This window comes from Pelmatolapia mariae, linkage group LG18 (genome assembly GCF_036321145.2).
Source record: "Pelmatolapia mariae isolate MD_Pm_ZW linkage group LG18, Pm_UMD_F_2, whole genome shotgun sequence".
In the NCBI taxonomy this organism is placed as follows: Eukaryota; Metazoa; Chordata; class Actinopteri; order Cichliformes; family Cichlidae; genus Pelmatolapia; species Pelmatolapia mariae.
The window spans coordinates 6,415,483-6,435,525 of NC_086243.1; the positions used below are offsets into that span (position 1 = coordinate 6,415,483).

A 20,043-nucleotide genomic window follows, 5' to 3' on the forward strand; every position below is an offset into this window, starting at 1 on the left:
TCTATTCTATTCTATTCTAGTTTTACTTTATTGTGGATGGTAAATGACAAAATGTTACTTTTGACCTGCAAATTTTGATATTGATCTGATACCAAGTAAGTATCGGGCCAATATTACCGATACCAATATATTTAACCATAAGTCAGCTTATACAGGGAAGAGCAGTGTGACAAGACTCATTAATTTGTAATTTCTGAACACATTTTAATGATCACTAAATCACTGCGAGTTTTAATTTCCACAATAATTTGTTAACAAAACAAAACACGCCTTTCAGCTTTTCATGCATTTTGAAACTGTTGTTTTTTTCTGTTTTTTTAAAGAACTGCAATGTAAATGTGCCTGTCTCTAAAGGACTTTGTGTCAGCATCTGTTGTTTTTTAAAATACAGGGTTGAGTATATCGTTTCATTTCCCAAAAAACCCTGAAAACTGATTTATCACCATTGTTTGGACTAAATATTAAACTTACAGGCTATAAACACAATATCAATCCTCTCGTGCTGGTATGACTCTCATACCAATACCAGCATTGGTATCGATACTATTGTACTAGTATCGGTCAGCGTTGATATTATTTACATGCACTGATAATATTTATATATATTTGGATCAATCTACCCACCACTACAAAGAGCTATAAAAACTATTTGTGTGAGGCACCGACATGCCCTTACCGCTCCTACACATGCCTCATTAGCAACACATTTTAAATCGCATCTGTCATTCATCCTTGCCTCCTTTTTCCTACTTGCCTGGTGTGTTTGTTTCACTTTGCTTTGCTGCTCATTTCCTCACTCTTCTCCTCGCTTTGACATGGCAGCCAGCTGGAATTTCCAGCCCTATAACCCTCGCTATCAAAAATTCATAGAACTGGGCACGCAGATGTGTGCGAAGCGCTGAGAAGAAGCGGCAGCACACCAACTCTCCCATCACTCCCTCTCTTCCTTTCTCTAGTTTTCTGTCTCCTTTCATCTTTCCCTCGCACGATGTCTCTCTTTATGTTGCCCGCTCGTTCTCTCTCACCACATTTCTCTCACCTCACATTTCATCCCCCCCACCTACCCCAACTCCTCTTTCATCTCTCTATCACCCCCTCTGTCACCGTGGCAATTTTCTCCCATCGTGGCAGGCATGCAACTGCTGTCCTCTCTCGCTCTCTTCCCCTCTCTCTGTCTCCCTCCTTCTCTTGTCGCTGTTTGACACTGTCAACAAGCAGGTAGAGTTGGCTGTTATTGTTGATGCCTCTGCAGAGGTTCCAGGTAATGAATAAAAGAGCGATAGAGGGAGAAGGAGAGAGAGATGACAGAGACAAAGATAGAAAAGGGGGTAAGAAAGGTGTGTGTTTGTGAGTGTGCTGGTGGTGGGGTGTTGGCAGATTCCCCTGCATTACAGGGCAGCTTGACTGTGTCACCCATGTTTATTCTCTTTGTTGGCGGAGGTGTGGCCTGCTGTTCTGTGGTTACACACACAGTTGCAAAACAACATGCAGGTGCATATGCACATCCACAGGTAATGGCAGGTTTCCACATACAGATTCACCATCAACAGAAACATACAATATATACATAAGCAAACACCCATCCTGCACACCGAGACACAGGCGTACTTTCTAGGTATGCAACTAAGTCATCTCAGAACAAAAATAATCAAACATGAGTGAAAACAACAACTAATAACTAGTATGTGTTTAGTAACTACTCACTAACCCTATTTCTTTTTTTGTGACATTTTATAGCACAAATATTTCAAAGTAAATTGGAGTACATTTCAAGTTCAAATCCTTGCATTGTTGTATTTTAGTTTAATTATATACACTGCTAAAAAAAACAACTGGGAAGACTCATCAGATCTCAATGGGAAAAAATCAGGATGGATATATCTATCTATACTGATATGGACTGGATAATGTGCCGGGAACCAGAGGATGCCACATTATTTGATGGAGTTGAAAATGATCAACCTACAGAGAACGACACCCCAAAAATCTAAGAGAAAAACTGAGTCTGCTGAAATTTAATTTCAGCAACTCAAAGTGATATTCCTTGGTTTGTATGGCCTCCACATGCTTTTATACATGAATCACAACCTGTGAAGGTCTGACATTGCTCATCCTGTTCCTGCTTGCATAAAGGAGCAGATACAGATAGCCCTGCTGATTAGTTAGGGAACTCAAGGATGCAAATGTTTCCAATCACATAAGCCTCCCACGAAGAGCTCTGTTGAAGCATAGACTGTATGAAGAAGATGGAAATGGCCTCTGAGGCATCACCAATTGTTTAGCAGCATTCTGTTCCTAAAGCCTTAATATGAGTACCATTTTTGGTGTCATTGGATGTGATCTGGCTGAGAAACCAGGAGTAACTGCACAATTATAGACTAGAGGCTTGTCGATCACCTGATGGAATATGTTTTAGGACTTTTTTTACATTTACAAAACATCACAACATAACGTTGTATTCACTATGACTTGAAACACCCAACTGAGGCCATAATCTCATCAAGAAAGAGCAAAAGAGCTGAGGGCTCTACAGGCTCCTGGTAACCACAGAAAGCAGGCTGAAACACACTTTTTTATGTGTGTCGGATCAATATAATTAAAGGAATCTTGTTTTAATTTGATTGAAAAATGAAATGTGGTTTACACATAAACCAGGCTTTATGCGTAAAGTTAGCCAGGTGCCTCTTTAGATACACTGACAGTGATACACCGAGTGATGCTGTGCACAGAATCATTTTTTAAGATATATATAAAAAAGAACTACACCCTGCTTCACATGTCCTTTATAGGAACAAATACTTCCATTGCACTTTGACATGTCCATCACCCTCCCACTCCTTGCTTCCTCTGTGCAGCTCTGCATTATATTTCACCGCTCTTATATTGCCCTTGTCTTGCTCTTACTCCTCCTTGTGCATCACTTTGTAAATTCTTCCTTCAGATAAGTGACATATAAATAAGGCTTCTTATTCTTATTACCCACCCATCCATCCATTGAAAAAGGAAATCCCTTGTCTACCAGGGCATGCTGTCAGATTAGAGGTTGTGCTCAATTCAGTTTTAGGCTCCCTTCCCTTTGTGGTCTGCCACCGTCTGTTTGACTCTGTTTGTTTGTGTGTGTGTGTGTGTGTGTGTGTGTGTGTGTGTGTGTGTGTGTGTGTGTGTGTGTGTGTGTGTGTGTGTGTCCAAGAGGGTCTGGTGAGCTAACAGGGTCTCAAAGCAAACATGACAACCCTGTCTCGCTTCGTCAATGTCAGGCTTGTCGCAAGGATTTGTGAAGCTCGGAGAAATTTATCTCTGTGTTTGGGTGAAAGTCTGAGAGACACAGGATGGCAGAGGCAGCAGATGGGCGAGAATGATGGGGAAGGTAGACAACGAGGCAGGGGAAGAAGAGAAGAAAAAGTGGGTAATAACAAACAAAACGAGAAAAATCAATTGAGAGCAGAGGGGTCCGTAAATGTGAGGGGGGGAAATGGAGGATCAAAATAAAATAATGTGTCTGTATTTGAAGAATAAAAGCATTTATTTTGTATGCAACTAACCCCAGCTTTGGGCACCTTTGTCCTTATAATATTTATTTGCTGACAAGTCAAACCACTGTTAATCATCTTATTGCCTGCTTCTGTGTATGAACATGATGAGAGAAAGCAGCCAAGTGAACTGAGTGCGCTGCTGCATTTATAAGTCATCATAAAGGGTCGATGAGAATAGAAGAGTGATGGATGAAAGTGAATAAAAACATTATCAAGAGTCTGATAAACTGATTTGCAAGTGAGTCACAGGTGAAATTCACAGATATTAGTTGTGTGTTAGCGTGTGCAAGGAGTCAGTGGCACGTAACCAGAATCCGCTCAGGATCACAGTACGTCATGTGATCTCACTGATTTCCTTTTTCTCTTCTTTCTCTGCAGCAGTAAGAACCCGTCACCCAAGGATGGAGCGGCCACTCCAGGAACCCCCAAGGTGAGCCCACGCTCAGTGTATAAAGCAACATTGTGTACTGTGTCTAGGAGATAATAAATTTTATTTAGATAGAAACAGATACATATTCATGTAAGCTAAAAACAAGAGGAAGATGCAGGATTAGACTAGGTTAGATTTCAAAGTATTATACCTACTTTTCAGTAATGCAGCATACTTTCTTTACCATCCAGCTACCAGAGTTGTTACTCAGTCTCTGTTCCTCTCTGCTGCACTAAGGGGAAATCAGCTGGACTGTCTTACATCTTATACAAACCACTGCCAGTCTCCCTTGTCTAACGGGCAGCAGGGCCAGGAGGCACTGTACTGTGATTGTTCCAATTAGAGAGACAGAGAGAGAATGCAAGCAGAAAAAAAAGACAGAAGAGCTCAAACTGCAGGAAGACAAATTCATGATCCCATCAGGAAGCCTTTTCTTACTGTTTCTGTGTCTTCATCTGGCTGAGGCCTCTTTTAAAAGACTTCTGACATCTCGTATTGTCAAAAGACCCAATATAATACTCCAACTCTACTCACAACATGTGAGCGCTGTAATGACTATACAGTTCAGCTCAATTCAATTTTACTTAAATAGCACCATATCACAACAACAGTACCCTCAAGGTGCTTTACATTGTAAGGTAAAGATGCTACAATAATACAGGGAAAGTACCAGCAATCAGACGACTCCCTCTGAGTAAGCACTTGGCGATAGTGAGAAGGAAAAACTCCATTTTAACAGGAAGAACCCTCCAGCAGAACCAGGCTCATGGAGGGGCGGCCATCTACCATGACTGTACCATATGTAGGAGAAGAAAAGGAAATAAATTGTTTCTCATATTGGAGAAATCATCCAAATTGCCTGATTGTGGCACTGTGTTCATTGTTGTGGGTTGGCAGGGGTTACGCAGGTTTGCATTAAACAAATTATAGTGGATTACTGTATTCACCCTGTCCGTATAAGCCAGTGTCCAATGTACTGCTGAAATATCGGTTTCCAGATCTTTATAATGTGAACTCTCCTATTAACAGGGTGTAAACAGTTTATAAAAATAGGATATATTAATTCATCCTTCATCGTTATTTTAACAGGCGTTTGGTGCTCTAGTATATCATTTATGTCGGTCTGCGGTGTATTCTGGATCTGTGTTCCCTAAAGATCCCTAAAGTCATCAAGTTCCTTCATTATCTCCACATTTGTTTTAGCCTCTGACTAAATACCAGGTCAAAGTCTTATAGGCCACTGCAGGAAGATGTGCACTTGGATTGCAAAAGAATATACAATTCGGGTTATTCGCTTTCATTCCCTTACACCTTTGGGTGCTGACCCGGGCTTAGAGCAGTGCTCGCAGCACTGTGGGTGGGCTTGTACTTGAGAGAGGCAGACAATGCCGGGTTGAGGGGTGAGTGCTGGCCTTCTCTTCCAGCCGTGACTGCGCATCGCACTGATGTTGTTTAGTATTCAGCTGCAGGCCATGGAGAATGGAGAAGGCCAGTCTGAAGCACACGGGCCTGTTGTTGTCGTCCCCAGCTTGGTATGCATCACCCAGCTGTGTTAAACCGGAGATTAACCCCGACACATCTACTCATGTGGTACTGTGCCCACTTGCTAAGCTAAAGTGAGGGGGGAAATGTGAGATATGTGTAGGACCGGACATAAATATGTGAGATGCCGCACCACCCAGTGTGCATTTGAGCAAATTTAAGTCATTTTCCCAAACAAATAAATAAATATGTTATCATTTACACAATGCATGTTTCTGAGATTCTGACATTTCCAGTGACTCACCTAATTGTAGCCTTAAGCACAACTTTTGTTAGGAACAGACCTTTTTTTTCACGTGTTGATTTAATTGGTTGGTTTAAAAGACCAGATTTTCAGGGAGATCTTCATTCATAATTTCTGTATAGAATACCGTTAAATGTCACATTGTAATGATAAAACTTAAGCATATTCCCAGAAGGCCCTCAGGTAAATGATTCCTGACCTTTTAAAACCTGGATAAAAGGAGAAAAGACCACAAACACACACGCACACACACACACACAAGCATAAAAGCACCATGCATAATGTCCAATTTACTGTGGCAGCACTGGAGGTTGGTCATTTCTCACATATTATTATTAGATTACTGCTGTCAAGCACTTAAGCCTCTGCTCTGCCCCTTTCCACTTGATTAATAGGAGACGACTGTAAATACAAATATTTCATAGCTGCCTTGTAAAATAAGGCAGCTATGAAAAAACAAGTACACACACACACACAGAGCTACGACTCTGTCAGAGCTAAGCCTTGTAAAAAAGTGATATTGCTTTTTTCCCCCTTCTACCATTCACTCTTTTCCACATCTTTCTTTTACCTTCCTGTTCCTCATTCCTCAGTGGAATTCCCTGGACTCTTTTTGCCACAGAGTGGGTTAGAAGAGGATATTGTTTTATGTGTGTGTGTCTATTCGAGGGAAAGAGAGAGCATGTGAGCAAAGTGTTGTGGGACAGATTTATGGACAGGCAGCGTCCCGTAATGTCAGACAGTTAAACTCCTCCTTTTCGGATATTTACCCTTCCCTCGCCTTCCCCCCTTCTCCCGATCTTCTCTTTCCAATCTCTCATTCTTCCCTAACTCCTCTTAACGTCCCATAAACATTAACTCTAATCAGTGGAAGGGATTTTATAGACAAAGTCAGGCAGGTTACAGTCGTCATCAATGACATGTCGCTCTCAGCATCTGTGGCAATAACACTCTTGAAATTTTCCAAGGGTAAAGATTCACTCTGGCTTCTTTTCCTTTTCCTGTCTAACAGATGTGTTGCAATAGTGACATGAATTTCAGAATGTAATATGTTTTACTTTTGTTTATTTCATTCAATGGGTTCTACTTTGATTTCTTCACTGTTTCACAGTCAGCAGTAGTAGTTTTGAACTGAGCACATTAAATTGAGTCAGGCTGTGCTACATCTGCACTTTATCTGCTTTCATCGAGACAAAAGCGTCTTTGCGTACCTGCTGATGCTTCAGGTCTTTTCAGGTCTCACACCTATGAAACTTCACCTCCTTCTGTTCTCCTACAAATTATTTCATTGCCTCTACTTTTAATTGACTTCAGTTTATACACTTGAACTGCTTTCTGTCACTGGAACTGACACTTTCAGCTCAATTTGCCAGCCACACTGACTGCTTTAACCTCAGCTGAATATTCAGGTTAGATCAGTGATTTCATTTTAAATGCTTCTGCTAATGAACTTCTTCCACTTTTTATATTCTGATTGTCATGTCAACTCCAATTTCAGAGTGTTGGCATAAATTGCCCAGAGCTCACAACCACTCAAATAAATTCACTTCACCCCAAGTTAAGGTCTAGGTGGCGGCATGCTTGAGTGTTAGCTCTACAACAGTGAAATTATATACTTTATATGCTGAGGTCTGAATTTATCGTGGAACAGCATTACTCTTGTGTTTATCGATTATTCCCATGCAGCAGCTGTCAACCAAGGACAAGTTCGGTGCTCATGGCGCTTATGGTCCCAGAGGCAGTAACGTAGCAAGATCATCTGCATAGAAAAGACTTTTTTATTCCTCTGTGTCTTTCTAGTCCATGCTGCTGTCGGTGCACATCAAGCGTGAGGGAGAGTCTCCTGTGGTCTCGCCCCTGTCGTCAGAGGATGCGCACCACTCCGACAGATACCAGGTCACACACACATGGGCACACACACACACACACACACACACACACACACACACACACACACACACACGCACACGCACACACACAAACAAGGGCAGCTTGAGAGAGTCATCAGAGTTTCCTGATTGCTATTAATTTAGGATATCAAGTTTTTTGCTATAATTTTTGTTCTTTTGGCTTTGTTCAAGTGTAATGCATCCTGTCACACATATGAATGTGTGACATGTAGATGTGTTTGTTACAGCTTATCAGCTCCATATCATTGTACAGCATCAAGGCTGTAGGCTAATATATGGAGGGAAATTCGTATCAAAATAGAGGTACATGATGTACGCGAAAAAAATGTTTCATTTCAGTTACAAAGGAGTGTTTCAGTATAAACACAAATACCAAGCAATTTGAACACAAGCTCGCTAAATATTAAACTTTTTTTCTTTGAAAAAATCTTTCTCAAAAATCTTTCCTGTGTATGTCTAAAGTATTTGTGACATTTATTTCATTATACAGATTAAAAGTGTGTGCAGATGGATCATGTTACATTTGCTCCATACAGATCCACAAACGCGTGCTACTTTCAAGCACTAGCCGAATTGTTGCATGATCTGTGATGATCTCGTTATGTGCAATTAAAAAGTAAATAGAAAGAATATCACAAACATTTTTAGACAATATTTTGCAAACGAAGCTTTATGAAAGCTTAGATGATCAGATCTTTGAAACTTAAAGTCTGACTATTTTTTTTTCATGTATTTGATGATGTTAATAATTTTCCGATTTATCAGCAGCTGATCGGTATCAGCATTTAGAAATGAAAAAAAGTAGTTGAGATTGCACCAGAGAGTTTGTCCACCAGAGAGTGAACCAGCTGACACGACAACCAGCTGATCCAAGCAGACTCCAGGAGAGTGCGGATAAATACATAAAAAAATAAATAAATAAACAACAATATATGAAACATGTTAGGCGATTCTATCTCATGCTTTGTGTGTTGGAAAAAAATATCAGCTTTTATGGGAATATGGGATATTGGTATCGCTATCACTCTTAAAAATCCTTTACTGGTCAGGCTCTAATAGTTCATGTATGAGTGCCCAAAATTGCACAAAAATTATTTTTCATTTATATATATAATGAGTTATTATAAGCAGACTAATGCTCCTTTCTGACATCGACTTCTATAGGACCACCGGACCCAGTAGACTCTGTGATGACTGGTTAACAGTGCAGCTGACCCACTGTGACAATTTACTGCTTAAAAAATACATAAATAAATAATTAAGGACCTTAGACCTGAATAAGACAACCCATCAGGGTTTGCCCCACCTCCACACTCTAATTCTATACTTTCATTGATGTTAGAATTAATTGTAGACAAAAAAAAGCAAACCACTTTCTCAGCCTTTTTTTTGTCTTTATTAACAATCCAGCAAATCAAGTGAATTTCTGTAACTATGACATATCACAGTACAGCTGAACATTATGGCAGATTTGGGTTTTTATGCCTCCTCAGCAGTTAAGTTGACTAACAGGCCAATCTACTTAAATCTCAAATGTCACCATGACTGCTTTTATCTCTTAAATTCATCAAAGTTTGTTCGAGTAATTCCTCCAGCCATGATGTATCTCAGGGTTAAGTGGGCTTCCCCCCCGACACCATAAAATAAGAACTATTAAGTCCATGCAGACGTAACATCCATACGTTCAGGATGACACAGCTCATAAAGACCTTATAGCAATAAAGGAGATTTTCTCATTAAGTGAAACTGCTGAAATCACCTTATATTATACAAATGATTAAGTCAATGGTGACTCTTTTTAGCACCCTGAAAATAAAGCATAATGGCAGACTTTGCCACCTCCTCTCTGCCTGTCAGGTGGACTCACTCTGCCTCTCCGCTTCTTCTAAAAACCTGACCTATCTGCAGCATTGGCTGAGTGTATCATAATGATACGGTAGCAGAGGCGATGCGCCGCAAGTAGGCCTATAACTCAAGTGTTGGCGGGGAGGGGAGAGAAGCAGCGAGAAGAAGGTGAAGGCCTGGCTGCTTGATGACTCCCGCTGACAGAGTACGGGCTGTCGGTGAGGACTGAACCTCTGCCTGTTCACTGCTGTCCTGTCAAAGAGAGGGTATCCATAACTGCGAGTGCTTTAGTCAGCATACAGTTAAAGACATGCAGGCCATGTGGGTTTGAATCCCAGCAGACCTGAGCCAGACATTCTGCAGGAGACTGAAGTAGACTTGATAGAGAAATCATCACTTATTTAATTTCACAATGCTGTACTTTTATTGCTAAGACTATTATCTTTAATGGAGCAAAGAATTTACTAGAGGCAACATGACCCAGCTAGGACCTCAAATGTTTCAGGTTCACTCAGATAAATGTAAGATTTATCATTTCTCCCATTGATGGCAGTAACCGAGTTTATTCACTCAAGTTTATTCACTCAAGTGCCTTAAATACTTTTAGATGTTGCCTTCACATACAAAAGGGAGATACAGTTCCGTTATTTGAGTTTGCATGTTATAAAAATGTGTATATTATAAAAAAATATATATAAAAATGTAAATTTATATAATGATAAAAGTTCACATGCTTCTCAACCTTGTTTTTGTTTTTTGTTGAAAAGAAAGGGTTGCCTGCTTTGTGCTGAAGTAAACTCCAACACACCTTGCAGTGACTCAAGCAATAAAACTGTTAACATCACCTGCCAATGCATCAGTATTAGCACTCTGATAATATAATAAATATCAAATATAGTGCCCTGAGGCAGTCAGGAGACCAAGTTGTTACTTTTGACAATTTAATTACATTTGCTAACATTAATGCCCCTAAGTTTCACTAACTCCAGACTTTAAAAACTCTCAAACACTATCTTCACACTTGTCTCACTCTTTTCTAGCAGCCTATATAAAGAAAAGCAGCTGCCTGTGCTTGGCCTGCATGTAAATCACCAACTTTCTCAATGGGTGAAGCGTAATGAATCTCGTTGCTTCCCCCTAGCGGCCGAGATGCGAAACGACGGGTGACGTTTCCCGACTTCCGTTTCCAGCGCGGTCACATGATCAAAACAAGCCAACATGGCGTCGAACATGAGCAATATTTGCCGAAACGGGCGCCACTTTCAATCCTTTTCCATCCGTGTGAATATGTAGACAGAGCGCTTAGTTTGCACTGATGTTCGGTGTGTGGAGGCTCCGTGTGGCACCTCGCAGACAGAGTTTTAGCGGCTGTACACGGAGCTAGCAGAAAGCTAGCAGACATGGAGGAAGTGGAAAACAAGAGAGAAGTACGTAGGATTGTTTACAGTGCTCTCAGCATCCAAAGCAATCCCATTATAAGCAGTTATATTAGTGCTTGTAAGCATATTATAATGTTTCCTCATCATCTAATGAATGTTTGCTCTGTCTTTTTTTCCCCCTCTCTGCTTGCAGACATTTTTACGAGTTCGGGCAAACAGGCAAACGAGATTGAATGGTATGTACACAACTCTTTAGTGATTCAATATTTCTAACTATATATGTAATATAACCCTGGATTGATATACTTGACGTGAATGCTCTTATTGGGACTTAATTACAGTGCTCGGACTTCTTATTGGTCCTGAGCAATCATACTGATTTACGTGGATGTTATTGATGAGTGTCAAATAAAGTAAAAATTGATCTCATAGCTGTAAAGTCACACAGCTGAATAAAAAAGTTAATACAGAAATGAGTGATGAAATGAAAATGAAAGTAAGTGATCATAAATAAATGATGACGTGTGTTACTGTAGCAGTGTAACATGAGAAGAGCTGTTCTCTGCTGTGCTGTGTGATATCATCAATTACCTGTTGTTTAATCACTTATGGCAGGTGTGTTCTTTCATTTAAAGGAACTTGTGATATTTTTGTGTATTTTAATTAGCTCAAGTTTTTTTCTTTCACTGCCAAGACTAGAGGTGTTCCAGAACTGGCATCCGGGGATTTTATTGGGATGCTTTTTGCATTAGGAATTTTCCGTGGGCTCTTTGTGTTAAACGCGTCCACTCGGTGTCTTGATAAATGTACTACAGAATGCCTTCTTTCTTTTAATATGCCAAATGCATCTTGTCCCTATGGGAGAAGCTCTTTTCAGCTCTTAAAAGCGTCACTTTGGGCTTTTTATGTTTACCGCTACATTCCCAGAAGGCTGTTAAATGCAACTTAATACTGCTCTGAGGGAATTTTATGGAATTCTCAAAGACGAAAAAAAGTCATTTCAGAGATTTTTTTTCAAAGCTTGCAACCGGTGCTTTCTGAGCCATGTAACTAGTTACATATGTCCTTAATCTGTTTGCAAAACACAAGTTAAATATATATACATTGTTTAAAATGAAATGCATTACATCATCGCTAAAATGGAAAAAGCGTTTCAGAATGTCCTACTGTTCCACTGAGCAGTGATTCCGGTTTTATAAAACCGATTATCTTTTTGGGTTAGCCATTAAAATTTAAGCACATTAGTATACTAATGAATATATTAGTGGGAAATTTCAGGCACATTATTGGGTCTGGGATCATCAAGGTCACTGAATATTCGTGCTAGCACCATTGATGGTTGCTGAGGGACTGTGTGGCTGAATAACTCTCCAGATAAGCTGGCTTTGATGGTTGGTTTGTTAGCACTTAGAAAGTAAGCTAGCTTTTACCAACAACTGTTGTTTTCATTCTAGGTAAACATGTATATATAATATACTTGGAACATATTTGAACAACATGGAGGGTATCTGTTGATATACAGTCTCTGGCCACTTTATTAGGCACACCTTCCTTGTAGCAGGTTGGCTTTCTTTTGCGTTAGTCTTTAGCTCTATGCCTTAATTCTTTGCAGAATAGATTCAGAAAGGCACTGGAAACATTCTAGTACTAAGGGGGTCAAAGTCTGGCCACTGTCCTCGGATCTCTGGCATCAATAAAGAATTTTCACCCAGAGAAGTTCCGCTCACTAAATATTTACTCGTTTTCAGACTGTTTTCTTAACAGAATGGTTTCCGTATGGTTGGAAATGCCCAGCAGATTAGTTCAGTTTTAGGTCAGTCATTTCAGTTTCTGAAATGATCACAGCAGCCCTGCCACGTTCAAAATCACTTAAATCACCTTTCTTCCTCATCCTGATACTCAGTTTGAACTTAGCGGATCGGTTCGACCAGGTCAACATGCCTAAATGCATTGAGTTGCTGCCATGTGATTGGCTAATATCTATAGTTGCGTTAACAAGCAGTCGAACAGGTGTACCTAACACAGTGGCCGGTAATATGCTTACCGTCTTGGTTTCCAAACTTAATACAGATCATGAAACACCTCCTTTCTTTTTATTTTTAGTCCAAGTCTATGACAAGTGTCAGTGAAGGCTTAGTTTAGAATGTGCCCTTCGCCCTCATGTGGAACCAGGAATCACTCTCACGTGGGGTACAAAAGGGTGGGGGTTTGGGGGAGGCAGGGAGCCCTGCCAGACCTAATTAGCAGTCTTTTCCCCTCTCGATTTAACAATGCTCCTCTCAATTAGCGTCAGGGGAGAAATAGTGAGGAGGAGGCCGTCTCTCATTTTAACCCTCCCTCATCTTCTTCCCCTGCAGTTATGGCGTATTGCCTCGTGTCCCGCTCCTCTCCCTCCACGCCTCGCCACAGTCCCTCTTGGCTTCCTTTCTTTTCCCAGCCAGCTAAAAATTAATGTCCCCGCGCGCCATTTGCAGTTAAGAAAAAACGACAGAGACTCAGGGTGCAATGACGGCTGTTCTGCTCTGTTAAATTTCTAATTAAATGTGCGTGTGTGGTAGGGAGGTGGGGGGAGAAGGGACAGGAGGGAAGGGCAGGAAAAGGAAGGAAGCAAAAGGATGGAATCAAGTCTCATAGCTATAGAGAGTAGGAACGAGATTTAGAGTGTCACATATTAACACATGGCAGACACACAAGCTTTCTTTGGAACTCCTGTTGGCTTGTAAAGAACTGTCATACAGGCTTGTGAAGAATCATCTGACACAAAATTCCTGAGATCTCTCCCCAAAACAGTGATGTTATCCTCAGAAACATTTGCGGAAGCTTACTTAATTTAAACCATATACCTTCCTTTTCTCTCTCTCTGTGCTTTTCCAGCCCGTATAGGGAAGATGAAGAGGAGGAAGCCTGAGGAAGGGGGCCAGGTATGTCCGCTGTGCAGCGCCCCATTGGCTGGGAGCGAGGAGGAGATGAGTAGACATGTGGAACAATGCCTGATCCAGGTAGTACAATCTGGGCCCTGAACCCTGCCTACTGCTGGTCGGACAGCCTGTCAGCCCTTCCCTTCCAATCACTTCTGTAATTCTTGTAGATGTCACGTCAGTCCAGTAGTGCAGAAACCAACCGGTAGCAACTGTTCTTCCCCTACCACCCTACTGCCTCTTAACCTCCTTTACATGGTGGTGTTGCAGTCACATCATATTGGATTAACTGTCTAAATAACCAAAGCATTCAGAAAAACAGTCCAGTGATTTAAGTATAACAGACCTTACTTTGATAGGACTTCTAGGTATACATGTGTGTAATATGGCAACTTATTTTTAGCCTGTCCAAGCAAATACTTCAATATTTTAGCAGTGCAAAATTTCTTTATTTTGAAAGTTCAGCCACTGTTAACCAGCAGCCCTGGCCTTATTTTCCCTAACTGTGGTCCAACTGGCCACGTCAAAATTGTGCAGTCCTCGATATTAGTCGTGGCTGTCTGGACAGCTGGACCCAACCACAGCACGAGAAACACACTGTGTTGTATTACATGAGTGTTAGCTATAAGTCATCCTACTCAGATTTGCAGAGGATTTCTTTTTATAGTATTATTAATAGATCCTTCAGAAAAGTTTGGGTGCTCACACGCAAACCACGGCTATCACTACAGCGACGATCTAAATCCGCAGGAAACGATGTTTAGACGTTTTAATTCTGATAAGTATTCAAGCATCAATTGTTACAAGCAGTTTATCTGGTATGATGTGGTTGACTCCTGTGCACTTACATGTTACTCTTATTTGAACACAGAAATCAAATCAAAGACAATCTGGTTTTCTTTAAATTCTCAGCAGTGTTATCTTTTCCTGCCACAGATCACATCACTCCTTCTCTCCTGTAGATTCTAAACATTCTTTCCTAGAGTAGACTAGAGAAAAAAACTACTCACTACTCCTCCTGTATCTCACCTCACTGATGGCTGTCCATTACACTAGGTAGAGACACTATTACTTTTATTTATTTATTTTCTCTCCACTAGCATGCTTTGTTTATTCCGGTACTGTACCAGCTGTGTCTGTAACTGTGCACCAGAAGATGTGGTTAAAGAATTGATGATTAATTATTCATTATCATAGTTGTTGAACAACAGGAACAACGAAACAAATCTGCTGACTAAGCTAAAGCTAGAGCTGGAGGAAACCATTGGAAACGTCTAAAAAAGATAAGCAGCATCTGGTCTGTGTGGTACAGCTCAGGTAAAGCATGCTGGGGAGATCTGGCCTGTTATCCACTGACCCTTAACTTTAAGAGAGGAAGTAGTGTACTGTTGAAGTCTCTAAGTGGTGCTGAGCTGTTCCACACTGATCTGTACACAGCACTATCTGTGATTAAAACGTGTCCATGTCTGTTTTTGTGCGTCAGCGCGAGGGAGCGTTAGGCGACGATGACTCTGCTGACATGGATGGAGAAAATGGGCGGGGCTTTGAGGAGTACGAGTGGGCGGGACAGAAGAGGATCAGAGCTACGGCTTTGCTGGAGGGAGGCTTCAGAGGTACACACACAGACACACACACACAACTCGCATTATTCAGCACTGTTTCTTATTTCACACTTCCACTCACTCAAGGCCGGCTGTTTGCGCATCCTCTGGATAAGCAGTTTGTTCAGCGGTGGCGGTGTGTGTGTGCCGCACCATGATGTAGATGTCTAGCCAGCCGCTTGCTGGAAGACTGAACGACCCGTCACGATTTCAGGGTCGCGTCCAGTCACAGCAGTTTGGGTCAGCACTGTTTGTCCTCTCCTCTCTGTCTCCAGCTTTGTTTCCCTGCTCATCCATCATTCACTGTGCTCATGTGCAGCGCAAGCACTGTCAGACTGAGAGACTCAGCGGTGAATGCAGCCACGGGAGCTGTAATGCTGCCAGCGGTCCAGTGGCAGCGCAGGCTGGCCCGGGGTCAGCCCGGTTCAGCTTGGCTCGGCCCTACACGGCCCTCTTGGCGAGGGGGAAGGAAAACACATTTAGCTGGGCAATTGACCCGCTGGTCAACGTGCTGTGCTCCTGTGTGTGCGCCCAGAAATGCAATTATAGAACTAGATGGGAGCGCTGGTCACTGGGGAGTACGAGTGTGACACCACACACCTTCAGTGCTCCCACTACAGCTCTCCATCACTTTTTTCTCTCCTCCTGCTTCCATAAATTGTTTTTTTTATCTTAATTATGTCTTTTTCTCTCTGCTTTTTCACACAATTTTTTAAAATACTTCAAGGATCAAGTGTTGACAAAGTTATGGAGTGAGGCCTTTCACAGGCAGTCACAGCATAGGTGTAAGGCGCTTCATTGATTGCTTTTATTTACTAAATATTAGTGCTGTCAGTGTTAATCTCGTTAAAATGACGTTAACGCCATAACTGCATTAACGCGGCAAATCTCCGTTAACGAGTTACTGCGGATCGATCGCCTCGTGCGTGGGGCTGGATGGCGTCAACGCGCTAACGGGTTAGGGTGTACCCCGCCTCTCAGGCTATAACTGCTGGGATAGGCTCCATCCCCTCTGCAGCCCTAAACTGGATAAGTGGAGGAAAAAACAGATTGATGGTTGTGTTCCACATAGATGCCCCATAGTGGCTTCAGTTGTGTTTATGTGTGAAACAGGAAGAAGACAAACACGACTCATCGGGATTTGCCCAGGTGGATCCAAAGACTCGCCGTTGCTTCTAAGAGGCTCGTTCAAACTCTCTTGGCTCCGCTTCTTCTTTCATCTGTCCTGCTGCCCGTTGGCCTCCCCCTCTCCCTGTTCGATCCATTGTTAAACACACACACGCTGAGCCTCACCTGCCTCCCTCCCCTTGCTGAGAGAAGAGACGAGACAGATCAATGTCGAAGTCTCAACTAAACCGCGACAAAGTGCAGCTCACAGGGTGGGAGGTGGTTTCCCTACCCGTCCATCCATCTCCCTGACGCTCCTTCCATCCGTCCATCTCGCTTTCACGTCGTTAAAACGAGCAGACACAGGACCCTTCTGCCACACTCTAATAGGGCACCTTGTGATGTGACACAGATAACCGAGGTGGCCTGGGGAGAGAAACTTGAAACACACGCACACACTCGGCAGAAAGCTTAGAAGGTGGATTTAGTCTTGAAAGCTCTAAAGTGGTTCTAACACACACTGCTGAGTCCAGCGGGCTCTTGAGAGCCAGCGGCTGACTAAACGGCTATAGAGATGTTGCAGGGGGGCCTCCTCAGCTGGCGAGATGAAGAGAGGGCCTATTCCTCTGTGAAGTGCCACCATCCTTTCCTCCCTTTGAGAGCACAAGGAAGAAAGGCAGAGGGAACAGGAGCTTTTAAAGGAGGGAGGAAGGGGGAGAAAAAAATCGAACAAGATCCGTTTATGATTCAACCCAGTGTGAGGGAAGACTTCCCTCTGTCTCGCACCAGCTTAGCAAGGTTGAAAGGACCCATATAGCACAGACAGGGATTTCTTTATCTGTCTAGTAGACTGTCTGTCTGTTTTATGGGTAAGGTACGACTTTAAGTTTGCAGTTTACAATAAAAGGTTTACTTGTAAGGGATCAGTGTGGTTTAGTAGAAATGCATTTTCCCTGTTATTTAATGTTTTATAATAGCCGTTCTTTCTCCAAAGTTGGAGGTATTTGAAGATGTTCTGTTTTTTTCAAAACTTCCAAGCTGAATTTGAGAAGATCTTGATCTTCTTTTGCCTGGCTTCCTCATCATTTAGGATTTCAATATGGAAATTTTAGGAAAGATGGGGGACTTTCTTGTCTCTTCAGGTAACATTTAGTCATGTACGCTTATCTGGACCTGGTCACTGGATCCGCAGCCTAAGCAGAAATGCACAGATCTCTTCAGCCACCTCCTCCGGCTTATCTGGTGGAACACCGAGGGGTTTCTGGGTCTGCCATTGTGCCTCTTACTGGTGGGACATGCCTGGAACACTTCACACAGGAGGCATCCAAGTCAGATGCCTGACCACCACTGCTGGCTTCATTGTGGGGGAGCCCTTCTCTCACGACTGAACTCCTCACCCTGTCTATAAGGGAAAGGCCAGCCAACTTTCAGAGGAAGTTCTGAAGCTTCCGCAACTTGTATCGGTGATCTTGTTCTTTCAGTCACTACCAAAGCTGGCGATCATAGGTGACAGTACATTGACTGCTACCGGTCAGCTTTGCTTTTACGCTCAGCATGATCTTGATCATGACGAACTGATGCAGTGTCTGCATCTCTGTAGCCCCAGTCTGTCTGCTAATGTCCCAGTCCCCTCACTGGTGAACCCCGAGATGCCCCACTTGGGGCAGCAGCTCATCTCCGATCCAGCTTCTTAATTTATTCTTGGCGTACTGAGAGTAGCTTTGCATGATTCGATTCCCCTTTTACCAAGATCACACAGATCCAAGAGAAGGAAAAAAGTCTTTAAAACCTGGTGTGTAGAGCAGCCGAAGTCTGAGCTTTTGGCTCGCTGGGATTAGTTGACTGACTCTGACTTCATTGGGTGTCAACCCAGATAATCATGCCATGAATATCTGTAGATGTTTCTTTTAATTGCCTTCAAATACAACATGGAAATGTTCTGTGTTTCCCCCACATGTTATTATTTGTGGGTCCCACTTCTCTTTATTCCTGTCTTTCAGGAGGGTTTTTTGTTTATTTTTTTACCTCATCACTAAGTTGTAAAATGTATTCAAAGTTTGGAACACAATAGTTGATCCGTCACAGATGGATGACTAGAAAGGCAGGCAGGGAGGCAGGCAGACAGATCCTGAGGTTCGATATTGGGCCATTCTGAGAGCACAAGTAGGGAAAGATGGGGATTATTGCAGGATGAGATGGCCCAGAGGGATTGAGAAGAGGAGAAATCTGTGCTTTGTAAATGGACTTCAAAGATGACCGTCTCATGTCTTTGTGTCTGTGTCCTCCCCCCCCACTCTCTCTCTCTCTCTGTGACCTGTAAATGGCAGAAAGATAGTGTGATGACCTTTGACATGCCTTCTTTCTGCTTCTTAGAGTCTCGATAATTGCTATGGTAACGGGATGTTGCTGAGGTGGGATGATTTGGCTGAGCAGCCCTGCCAGTAGGCCTGATGAGTCCTTTGATCCTCCCTGCCTGTTCAGACCTGTACTTGTGGCCTTGTTATACTGATATGTTAATAAATTCGGGGCCTCTTTTGTTGCTGCCATGGCAGCATGTAACCTGGAGGATAAAATGTGTAGTTTACATGTTAAAGAGTCAGCGACGCTCAGGAGATGGTTAGATAATGAGACAAAACAGGGTGGCCCTGTAGGAGTGTGTGTGTGTTTGTGTGTGTGGTAGGAAAAAGGGGAAATAGTTCAGCAAACAGGGCTAGTACAGGAGAGAAAACAAGTGATACATGAGTTGTGGGATGACAAAGTGAAAGAGAAGCAAGGGAATGGAAGAGAGGGGAGGAAAGTGAAGAAATAAAGGTAATAAAAAAGGAGTGATTGTAAGAAAAGGTGAGGGAGAAAAAGAAAGAAAAAGGCAAAGAGGGTAAAAAAGAAAGTGGGGAGGGGGCGTTGATGAATAATGTGAGTGAAAGGCAGTTAGAGTGGGGCTGACCTTTCCCTGGCCAGATTAGATTGGCCTGCCAAGACTGCTTACAGGGACAGATAGAAGCACGGTAACGCACACATACAGAGCAAGCAGGCCACACGTACACTCTCAGGGAATACACTAGAGTCAGGGACAGTGTGTGTTCACACAGCCCAGACCATGTGTGGCATTATATTTTGAAGTCCAGGTGGTTGAAGTAAAAAAAAACAGCATCCATGCATTCATGTCCACCAAGGGGAGAAACTTTTAAAGGATTTTTTTTATATATATAAAAAGTCAAAATTTCTGTTTACTGCATCCTGCTATTAAAGGGCATTAAAGTGATACTTGTAGAGTTTTGAAAAACAGGTGAAGCCACAGTTCATTGCTCATGATTTCAAAAGACTTTGTTGAATACCTCTGGTGACTGGTTAAATATTACCTATGACCACTCCTGTTAGGATCGATTTGGTCAATGTTTGATTTAGTTTAAGGATTGAGATGCTGTAAACTGTAAAGTGTGAGGAGCAACAGCCATTCACAATAAAGACATAAGATGAGGAGGTAATGGGGATGCGCTGATCCCATATTTGCCTTCAGGGTCTGTTTGAGCTTGA

At 42.3% G+C, this 20,043-nt stretch overlaps 1 protein-coding gene across 3 annotated transcripts in view; it reads left to right on the forward strand.

Annotated features, from left to right (window-relative positions):
• rnf220a (ring finger protein 220a) overlaps window positions 1–20,043 on the forward strand; it is a 159,255-nt gene that overhangs the window by 121,761 nt on the left and 17,451 nt on the right. For 2 of the 3 annotated variants that reach the window (XM_063461928.1, XM_063461931.1), the window contains exons 4-8: window positions 3,912–3,963; window positions 7,550–7,645; window positions 11,077–11,119; window positions 13,758–13,882; window positions 15,285–15,414. In XM_063461928.1, coding sequence (XP_063317998.1) covers window positions 3,912–3,963; window positions 7,550–7,645; window positions 11,077–11,119; window positions 13,758–13,882; window positions 15,285–15,414 — 446 coding nt within the window. The remainder of the gene's footprint in view (window positions 1–3,911; window positions 3,964–7,549; window positions 7,646–11,076; window positions 11,120–13,757; window positions 13,883–15,284; window positions 15,415–20,043) is intronic. The other variant, XM_063461930.1, reaches the window with a different exon arrangement.